Here is an 11,192-nt window from a genome sequence, read left to right on the forward strand (position 1 = left end):
GGCCAAACTGGACAAGTGTCCTGGCTTTATGACAACGCACTTTCATGGGAACTAATCCATTCCCCTCGGAACTCACTCACTAGCAAGAGAACAGCACCAATCCATTCTCGAGGGATCCACCCCCATGACCCACACCTCCCACCACTGCCACGCTGGGGGTCAAATTTCAACATGAGATTTGGTGAGGACAAACAAACCATATCCAAAGCATAACAGCCATCTTACTGACAGGCAAATCAAGGATATGGACTCTGCCATTTAATGTACTTATTGTGAGCCTATTGTGCATTAGATACCACGCTAGGTGCTATGATTACAGAAAATTTAGATTTGGCACCAGCCCTCACAGGGTTTATAGTGCAGAAGGCATATAAATAAACGATATCACTGTTGTAATTGCTACTATTAACGAAGGGTAGTACAGAAGGGAGGAGTCCACGAATCCTGTATCAGTCAGGGAACCAGCGAGAAAAGGCATAATCGGCTAAAATTTTTGAAGGGATATTTTAATGCAGGGACTATTTTGGAGGTGTGGGCAAGGTTAAGGTAGGGGGGTGGGTCAACAGGAAAGTTGAGGCATCCAAGGACAATCAGCAGAAGAAAGCCAATCTCACCCCAGTCTGAAGTGAAGAAACAAGTGTTAGAAATAGTGTTACTGGACTAAGTGGGAGGTGGAATCATGGCAGAGGGGCCAGATGACACCAACTACAGCTGTAGCCAGAGCAAAACAGGGAGGGATTGGGAAGAATAGATATTCCAGCTTTTCTCTCCTCCTGCTCTCTGATCTCCCGCCATGCTCCCTATTGGCAAGATCCACCTGGAAACCAGATGTCAGGGCACCTGGGTGATGCCATCAATGCAGTTGGTAGAAGTCAACCTCCTGGTCCTCAGAGCAGGGTGGAGAAGGATCTGGAGGAACAAATAAAGACTATCCTCAACAAGGTCCTCAAAAGAGAAATGATAGGAATAGTTGATACAATATTTTTTGAAACTTTATTGCTTCATTAAAATGCTTAAAATTGCAAGGAGAGTCCACAGTTATAGAATAGGGGATAGGTCTGAATGAATATTCAGATGACTGGACACTTGAGGCTCCTATTAGAAGAGACGATGGACATATGGCTGGAAATCATACCCTGGATCTTTTTTTGTTGGAGGGAGTTGGGAGATGAAAGTCAAGGGCAGAGAGAATGGGTGGGGAATAAGGAGAAACATATCTTCTGGTCAGCTGGAGACCAGATCACTATAGATAAATTGTAAGGTGGGAATTGCATCATATTTTTCTAACCTAGTCTCAAAAGCCAGGCAGTATCACTTTTACACTGTTACAAAACAAGTTACAAACTGACCCAGATGCAAAGGGATAAAGGTTGATTCCATGGAGAAAGCAAAGTTCTATCATAGTGCTGAATAATACAGTAGCCAGTAGCCACACATGGCTGTTTACACTTCAATTAATGACAATTTAATAAAATTAAAAATCCAATTCTCAGTCATACTAGCCACATTTCATGTGTTCAACAGCTATGTGAGGACATGGAATATCTCCATTATTGCAGAAGTTTCTATTGGACAACACAGCTCTAGAACATATGAGACAGGAAATATTGTTGCAGCCATCTTGCAAATACAGTCTGCCACCAGGACCTAGGCAAACCAAATTGTATTGGAGAAGATGGTGCAGTGGCTCACAAGACATTGTGTACAAGGGTTAGCAATAATTGCTGCAGTTTATCATTAAGAGAGTACTTGGGTTAAAGTCTTAAAGAGAGGATGTATATGCCCAGGGGGCTAAAACTAGGGCCAATAGGAGGGCAACACAAAAGAGAGATTTCTAGGACAGTATGTTCCATAAGCCTCTTTGAGCATGTGACAAAAAGCCACCTCTCCCCAGGGAAAAAAAAAAGTAAATATACAGTATTATGCATTCAAGTTCAGGAGTCTATAGAACCTTCCAAATCAATCCATGGATTTGCCACATCAGAGCCCTACTGCAGGCTGTGAGCCCTTGGAAGTATTTCCTTATTCCCAGCCATTAGCAGAGGATTTGGTCCTGATGACACTTAATCACCATATGTTGACAGAAAGGGGCACTTTTTTTGCTGAATACAACTAAGAACTTTAATAGGTGGGGAGACATTTAAGTGGAGCAGACAACATCAGGAAACCAGAAAGTTTCCCAGCACTAGAGGAGTCCAAGTAGATGTGTGATAATATGGAGAGGATTTCGGCCTTCAAACATAACTGAGTAAGCCTTAGGTCTTGCCTTGAGGACCCAAGTTCTATAAAAGACAACAGTAAAGCCCAAGTGAAGGGATCATCACATACAATTTGAAGAGGGTAGAATCTACAGAGGCTTCATGGAGCTAGTGACATTCTTGGATCAAGTTCATATGTCAGATGGCTTCTTCCCTGAGGTTGAGTCCTCTCTAGAAGGCTCTTCAAGCCCCCATAACCACCAAAAAAAAATTGTTTTATCCTTCTTGTTCCCATGCCCAGTTTCCCTGATAAATCCAGACATATCTAAACTTAGCAGTGGACAGAGCTTGAACAGTCCTGAGTTGGTCTTCAGGCCCCTTGTAAACAGACCTCTGGCATACTTGTCGCATCCATTTCAAACATATCCCAGATACACTTTCATCCCCCACAATGTATTTTCTGAATTTTGAGTATCATTGTGAGAAACTCACATTGAATCTAAGGCTAAAATCATCTCAGCTTTTCTGACAGTCTCACTGCATTTGTAAAAGTCAGTTATATTCAGTTATTCTTTCCTCTCCCACTATTCGGTCAATTCTTCAAGATCAGGAGCTATATCCCCACTTCCTAAGCATACACTTGGCAGCCGTATGTTCCAGCCAGTGTTTTATTCTTGCAATTCTACAGGGATAGGGTTTTGGATACAACAGGCTGGTTTGAGCATAATTATTCTTAGTACATAAGCTTATCATTGTGTGTGTTATCCAAAATCTTAACGGACTACAGCACTCTACTTTTTATAGAGAGGAAGAGGCACGCCCCACCATTCCCAACACATATTGAATCTTGACTGAATGACTGTAGAAAGCAGATTGCCCTGGGTTTGAAACCCACTATCAGCTGTGTGACTTCGAGAAAATTACCTGGTCTCGCTAAGCCTCAATGTCCTCAGTTGCAAAATGGACATTCTATTCATACCAGGATTGTTTTAAATAACATTTAGCATGGTGCTTGGTGTATAAGAAGCATTTCAAAAATGTTGTCCACTGATTCTGTGACTTCTTCTCATATACTTATTTTTTTTTTTTTTTTCATGGAGAAGGCAAGATTGTTAATATCCTTTTGGGGCACACCTGGAGAAGTGTATCTTAAAAGACCTGTTTTACAACCACAGTCTGCACTATGGTGCACTGAGTGAGGTGAGTCATGCAAGTGTATGATCGATCTTTTTATTTAGAACGTTGATATTTCACGGACTTCTGAAAATTTATTACGATTTTTTGAAATATTACATTAAAAATTATAACCGGAGTTTTGCTGGCACCCTCTTAAATTTCGCACCCAAGGCAGTGCCTCATTCATTTGGCCCTTGTCCTGTCCTGCCTACTGTCACACCACGACCTAAATCTGAGACTAGAGCAGCCAGAAAAACTGGAAGGAAAAGAACCCTGTTCCCCACCTGAGTTTACCCTTCTGCCCTAGAGCTCTACCCCGACCCAGGAAAGTGGGCACCGGGAGCGTACTACAGCTCCCACAAGGCCACGCGGGACGGCGTCCTAGCTTATTGGCTGCGCCCGTCCCATCCTCCTCCCACCCCTCCCCGCCCCTGCTCGGATGACCCCGGGGGCTAGTGCCCGGCCAGTGTGCTCCCGAAGCCGGCTGTGGGCTGCGGCTCTGCTGGGATCAGGCTTCATGGCGGCGCAGCCGCTGTCCCGGATGCTGCGGCGGCTCCTGAGGTCCAGCGCCCGGAGCTGCAGCTCAGGGGCTCCAGTGACACAGCCCCGCCCCGGGGAGTCCGCGCGAGCTGCCTCGGAGGTGAGCCCACCCCGCCCGTGTCCACAGCTTCCCGGGGCGGGAGTGGCCGGGGCACACTGCCCTTTTACCCCAGTAGCTCCCGGCCTATCTGCTTGGCCGCTTCTAGGAGGGACCCCTTGGCAGTCCACAGTGGAACGGTGTTCTCCAGATGCACCTCCCGGTCTCACCCGCTAACCCAGCGGGAGAGGCTCCCGGGAGTCCTGCTTCAGAACCTCCCTGCCCCCCAGCCACGCCACCCCTGCCGGCTCTGAGCTTGGCCAGAAATTGGGGTAAGCAGAGGACTGGGACTTTGGGTCCAGTGAGATGTCTTATTAGTACCCTCCAGCCTTGCATTTGCACCCACCCTCTTTCTTAAACATTTTCCCTCCCTAGCCCCAGAGCTCAGAGATCAGGTGTCCCTGTGACACCTGCTTCATAGTGTGACTGACTAAACATGTCACCTCGGTGTCACCAACGGCGAGTTGTTACTGGAGTCCCAGGGCTCTGTAACCCATCCTTTGCTGACTCTCCTTGTCTCATTTTTATTAACCTTGGGAGGGTTCAGCCAGAACAGGGCAAGACTGGCCTCTTCCAGGTTAGAAATTAATACCTCTGACTTTAGGGTTTCGGGTAGGATCCCTCCGCCCTTGACGGCACCCTTCAGCGTGTTTCAAGTCATGAAAAGTTTTAGGTTTTGGTTGTTCTTCTGCTCAGGTGGTTAGGGAATAATTTGAGGGGAAAAACACCTCTTTTTCATTTAGTGAATCCTCTCTTCGGTACCTATCTAGTCGTTTTTTCCCGTCTCCCAGAACTAGGCTTCCTATCCTGGGATTCATAAGATCACTGCTTCCTCCTCCGCCATATTGCTCAATGACTTCCGCCACATTTGCTTTCCCCAAATCTAAGTCCCTCTGGGATCCTCAGATAAGCAGGCCCATGGTTGGGAAGTGAAGACTTTTTAGTATCCTCGAACTCTTGAACGTCATTGAAGAAGAGATAGTAAAGCAAAGATGGCTGAGAGATCTTTAAAGAATTCAAGAAAAGGGGACGTTTCTTCTCCACTCCCCCAACCCCCAGTTTATTTTGTACTGGTCTTTCATGAGAGAACCTGTGTTGAGTGGCTCACATGTGAAAGCAGTTAGTCCTCACTAAGCCATGTAAGGTGAGTAGAGTTTGTATGTTCAGGTGAGGGGGCTAATCAAAGTTAACTTTCCTCCAGTCGCAGAGCTGTAAAGTAGAGGGCAAGGAACTCTAATGATTTTCTGTCCTCCCTGTGTGGAGGCCAGGGAGAGAACCTGCTCCTGTCCATCCCTTTATGCTGTGAAGGGAGGGCTAATGTGGCAGAAAGGAGAACATAAGACTCTGGGGCAGCCCCATCCCTTATTAGGGGATTCACCAAGTCCCCTTACCCCTCAGTGTCTGCTTTCTCATCTGCAAAGTGAGAATAAAAGTGTCTACTTCACAGAATGTCACAGGGATTAAAAGAGTTAACATATGTTAACGTATATACTTAGAACAAAGCTTAGCCCGTGTAAGTGCTGTGTTATGTAAATGTTGGTGGTAATTACTATTATCCATGCTGCCACTGGCACATGCTGTGTCCTGTGAGTCCCCTCCCATCTGGACTTGTTGGATAGCTATTCTGTCAACTCACATTGAATCCTGGACATCTCATTAGGGTTATCTTCAGCAGACTGGGAGTTCCCGAGGGCTGGGTGCACCTCTGCCTTTCTATCCCCACAATCGCTTAACACAGGGTTGTGCAGGCAGTGGATTCAGCCAATAATTGTAGCTGCTTGAAACTTCGAGACACGTGGCATGGTAGACCACACTGGACAGGGAGTCCCATGTTTTCACCTGCCAGTTTCACCTCCAATTTCACCTGGCTCCTGGGGCTGTCACTTCCCTTTCCTTCATGTTTATAAAATCAGAGGGCTGGACTAGCCCATCATAAGATGGGGGAGGGCACAGAAATCTGTCTTGAGGAGACACTAAGGGGAAGTGAGCCTGGAAGTGGATCTGTTCTGCTCATCTCCAGAGCTTGCCAATTGGGGTGGGGATACCTTGAACCCCTTCTTGCAGGGTCTCTCTCTCCCAACACACCCACACAGGGCTCTGGTAGTCTGGTTTGGGATGGGAGGTGCTTGGAGAGCTAGGATGGAAAGCCACTGGGCATTGTTTGTGTAGCAGGGTGAGGGTGTGAGGGAGAGAAGTGAGGTGTAAGTGGGAGCTGGCTGTAAGAAAGGTGGCGGTGGGCTGAGTTCAAGAACAGGTCGAGTAGCTGCTATATGTGGAAAGGGGTAGTGTGTGGGTCAATGGGGAGGTGGGTGGAGGAGACACAGCGACCTGCCAGCATGTGTCTGAGGTGGCCCAGACAGTCTTTGCAGGGTTCAGCCCAGCCTGGGAGTACTGTACCCCTCTTTCTCCCTCTGAGGCTCCATCAGGGCTTTGTTGGGCAACAATGAAGCCTGCTGCCTGTGGTGGGGGGAGCAGGGAGAGTGAGTCCAGGCAAGGCAAAGGCACCCAGCTGTTCAGGGGGCCAGAAAAAACAAATGCTGGCTAGGGGTTAGGCTGCAAGGAAGTGGGTGTGGGTGAAGGTAGGAGGAGTACAGCAGGGCCTGGTGAGGGAGGATGAGGGGGAGCAGGGAAAGAGGGCTTTTCAGGGGCTCATCTTGACTTCCAATCTGCCAAGCTCCTCAAAATCCATGTGTCAGTGAAATGTGACTGTCCTTGTCAGAAGCCATAGGTGTAAAGACGTCACACTTAGGGTGGGAATGAGGGGAGGGGGAAGGAGAATCAGGCTAGGCTAGGCTCTTTGCTGGGTCCTCTCATTTAAAAGAGATTAATTTTAAGAGGCTGTTAATATACATCATCCCAATAGCAGGGTAAATCAGGGCCACTGATACTTAGATTCGGAATGTGCTTTTTTTTCTCCTCAATAACCCTGCCACTCTGTTTAGACTTTGGAGCTATGTGAGGGCTAGCCTTTAGCAGTCAAATAGATGCCCAAGATTAGTGACTAGTAGAGGAAGGCATCTTGAGGGCAGGGTCCCGCTTTAATGCCTTTGTCCCACCCTTCCCCACCCCCTTCACCCCACCCCAATCTGCACTGAGTAGACATGAGATGACCAGTAGTGTCCGGCAGGCTGCCTGGTGCCTGCTTATTAGCACCAGTATTGGTGGTCCTGGGGATGCTCAGACCCCATGTGGGTGGTGTGGCAGCAGCTTTGAAACCCCCCCTCTGGCCATCTGCTGTTAGTAGGGTTGGAAGGCTCGGGTCTTGGAAGGGAAGGGAAGCTGACAAACTAGAAAAACTGATCACAGCACACAATGGTGTTCCTCCACGGATCACTGATTGGAAACCTCTGTGCCAGGAACTCCTCCAGTTGAGTTACGTTGGATTATTATTTCCACGGCATAGATGAGGAAACTAAGGTTTGGAGAATTTAGGTGACTTGCTCAACAGCTAGACCTGGCTTGTAATATAGGCTCACCTACTCCAAATCCTGTGCTCAGAACCACAACAACTCGCCCTGGATTCAAATAGCACCTAGAGCTTGGTGTCACTAGGCTGATGGTTCTCAGCCCTGGTTGCACAGCTGAGGCACTATGTTAAGCTAGAATCTTTGGGACGGGGCTCTGTCATCAGTCCTTGAAGCTCCTTGAGTGATTTTGATGTGCTGCCAGGGTTTCGAATTCACTGTACCAGGTTAAACCATTTTGACAGTAGAGACCAGCCGGGAAATGATTACCCCCATATAACTGGGTTTTGCATATACGACCTTTCTGTTTAGGGACAGGACTATTTGTTCATGTGATTCAAAATGTACCAACATCCTGTGCTAGACACTGGGGATACTGAATCAGGCAGGATGACTTCTCACAGAGAGGAAACAGGCCGGGCCAGGCTGGGACCCTGGGAATATGATCCGTTTAGGGCTTCCTACTACTTCTGACATGTCCCAGCCCTCCAGAGCAAGCAGAGTTACTGTCTACTCTGTCCTGTAATTCCCTCTGAATCTTGGACTCCTATGACTGGTGCTGATCTTTTTTTCCTCCAGGAGATTTAAGGGACAGGGAAAAAAGTAAAAGAATGAAAGTAGGGCATGCAGTGTTAGAGAAGAGAAGATGCAGGAATGAGGCTCGTTAATATCTAAGTAATGAGTTTGCATTGTTGGCAAGGTGAGAGTGTGTGTGTTTAGGAGGCTGGATTCAGAATGGGTGGTACGCATAGGGTCACAAAAGTTCTTAAAATTGAAATCTGACCAGCCTCTCCCATTGCCAGAACAAGAGCACTAAATTCCATTCTTCTTTTGAGAGAGTCTCGCTCTGTTGCCCAGGCTGGAGTGCAGTGGTACGATCTTGGCTTGCTGCCACATCTGCCTTCTGGGTTCAAGCGATTCTCTTGCCTCAGCCTCCCGAGTAGCTGGGATTACAGACTCCCGCCACCACACCCAGTGAACTTTTGTATTTTTCGATAGAGACGGGGTTTCACCATGTTGCCCAGGCTCGTCTTGCACTCCTGACCTCAAGTGATCTGCCCTCCTCGGCCTCCCAAAGTGCTGGGATTACAGACGTGAACCACCACACCCAGCCCCTAATTCCATTCTTGATTGCTCCATCACACTGCTTGCTCTCAGATTTCTGCTGAATCATGCTCCTTGGTCCTCTCACCTCCCAATTATTTGATTTATTTTGACTCCTCCCCCATCCAGCCACCCCATCCCCCCACCATGTTAAGACTGGGTTGAGGGGGGTATCTTGGCAAGTGAAAAGGTAGAATCTGGGGTGACTAACATGACTGAATGGCAAATAGCTGTTGATGAAAAAGAAGGCACAGCACGGCAATACATCCAGATTCCCAGGTATCTCATCGGACTCTGGTGGCTGATGGGATTCTTGATTATGGAGGGCCCCCGCCCCGCCCCGCCCCACCCCTGAGGCTGTCTGTGGAAAGGCAATGGGGTGAGTTTGAGTTTTCTCCATCACACCACAGAGAGGGAGGAAGTGACTGTTGTGATTATAGCAGACTGCAGTTAGAGAAGTGACTGCTGCTTACTCCCCACAGGGTGGTAAGCAGGGCTTCTCAGAGGAGGTGGGAAATTCTCCTGGGATGGGTAGAGTGAGGAACGTTTTATGGGCCCAGAAAATCGAGAGCAGCCTCACACACACTCTCATGTCTCTTATCTTTGAACCATTCAGTGGCTCTTGACCCAGTCAAGGGCTGCCGATGAGAATTACCTGGAGAGGTTGAAAACATCAGAGATGTTTCAGAGATCCATATTTAGTCAGTCTCCACTGGAATCCTTTTTTAAAGTTCTCCAGATGGTTCTAATGTGCAGCTGGAGCCGAGGAACTTACTGAAGCAAATACTTCTTCCTCCTAATGTAGGCATAGTTGCGCTGGACCTCTGGAGGGCTGGAGGCCTTCTACGCTCCATCATAATTTTAGGTGTTCACCTACCATCTTCCAATACCACCACTACCACCCGGCCCCCGTCTTTACTCCTAGCAAGACAACCTTAGCCTATAGCTGTATTCTTATTTTACAACTGGGAAAGCAGGCCTGGAGAAGTTAAGGGACTTTCACAGCATGCCAGGTCATACCTGCCGCAGAAACCAGGGTTTCTTGTCCCCATTCCAGAACCTTGTCTGTAGATCTCATGCATGACTTCCAGGGTTGTGATTTTTTTTGTCTGAAATATTCTAGAGAAGTGACTTCTACCCACCCTAGTTGTCATCCTCCTTATCTTCTTGGACTCTCTGTGTGATAGAAGGGAGGGATTTAGAACCTGGAATCCGAAGACCTGGATTTGAATCCCGCTTCTGCCGAGGGTGTTCTTGGACCCCATCCAAGCCTTAGTTATAACAATCCCTCGTGGAGTGGGAGTGGGAATGAAACAGAATGTTCTTTGGAAACTTTAAGATGCTTGGTAAATGTTGCTTCCTTGGAGGAATTATCTCATCAGCATCTGTCAGGACCTAGGCTGTACTCTCCAAGGACCGATACATCACGGGGAGATGGATCACACTAGTTCGGACTTGTACATGGGGAAGGGTGAAGCTGGCTCGCTCCCTTCTCTCTGCAGGACGGGTTTGGGCCTTGCTTGTGGCCTTCAGCAGTGCCTTCCCATTTATGCTCGAATGCTCGAGATCATGGGTGCACAATCCTTTTTTTTGTTTTTTTTGGCACTGGCTAGAGTGAAGAATAAGGGCTAATAGATTCCCCCACACCCTTGCCTCTACATTGCTGCCCAGCCAGAAATTCTCCCAGCAGAGATCACCACCCGCCCCCCACCCCCGACCCCCGAGCTGAATACTTAAGGGGTGGGTCTTTCTCCTCAAGCTCATTTTTCAATGAGAGGGACAATCCCAGCTTCTCCAACATGGCAGAGCCCAAACATGTGGAAGGGTTAGAAGCTCCGCACAGATGTCAGAGTAAGGGAGGGGGCAGGTGGTTCTCCTTGCGCCTCTCCCCAGCCCGGTAACAAGGGCCCATGCTTCCTCCCTGCCCTGTCTTTGCAGGAGCTGTCCAGGCGGAGGCAGTTCCTGCGGGAGCATGCGGCCCCCTTCTCTGCCTTCCTCACAGACAGCTTTGGCCGGCAGCACAGCTACCTGCGGATCTCCCTCACGGAGAAGTGCAACCTCAGATGTGAGTCACCTTCCTGGGCCCCCTCTGGGCTGGTGTCCCTCTGCCGAAGCAGCCTCTGAAATCTCCCTGTGCCTGGAAATCCTCCTGAATCCTCCAGTTCTGCTTTCTAACTTCCTCACTCGCTACCCCTTGCTTACCAGGCCAGGTGGGCTTCAGGGGTAAGATAGGGGTCAAGGCTGAGTTGTATGATTGTAGAAGCTGTGTCCTACTTGGGATTAGATTTGAAAACAGAAATGCAGTTGGATTTATAATTAAGATTGGGTCTTGGACCTCTCAGTCTTCAGGGATCCTTCCTTCTGTTTCCCTGTAGTTTCTGAAGTCCAGGACATGGCCAGGGGTGGGGCGGTGGACATTATAAACATGTGAAGTAGACAACCATGCCCATGGCAGCACTGCTGACTCTGGAGGTGCCCCAGTCCCGTAACAAATCAGCTGGGGCCAGGCTGATAACAAAGAGGCCTCATTTCATAATCCTTGCAAAGATTGCTCTGGACCTGTAGCCACTGCTGGAGGGACTTCCAAAGTTGATCTTCCTCCCGCCTTCCCCC

At 48.4% G+C, this 11,192-nt stretch overlaps 1 protein-coding gene across 7 annotated transcripts in view; it reads left to right on the forward strand.

The window, feature by feature from the left end:
• The first annotated feature begins 3,750 nt into the window (after positions 1-3,750).
• MOCS1 (molybdenum cofactor synthesis 1) overlaps positions 3,751-11,192 on the forward strand; it is a 23,301-nt gene continuing 15,859 nt past the window's right edge. For 3 of the 7 annotated variants that reach the window (XM_023212728.1, XM_023212725.1, XM_026448102.1), the window contains exons 1-2: positions 3,751-4,014; positions 10,518-10,644. In XM_023212728.1, the coding sequence (XP_023068496.1) occupies positions 3,814-4,014; positions 10,518-10,644 (328 nt within the window). In that variant the 5' untranslated portion in view covers positions 3,751-3,813. Of the gene's footprint in view, positions 4,015-4,085; positions 4,284-10,517; positions 10,645-11,192 lie in introns of those variants that run through there. The other 4 variants (XM_026448104.2, XM_026448103.2, XM_023212727.2 and 1 more) reach the window with 2 other exon arrangements.

The sequence above is a fragment of the Piliocolobus tephrosceles genome, chromosome 5, assembly GCF_002776525.5.
Source record: "Piliocolobus tephrosceles isolate RC106 chromosome 5, ASM277652v3, whole genome shotgun sequence".
In the NCBI taxonomy this organism is placed as follows: domain Eukaryota; kingdom Metazoa; phylum Chordata; class Mammalia; order Primates; family Cercopithecidae; genus Piliocolobus; species Piliocolobus tephrosceles.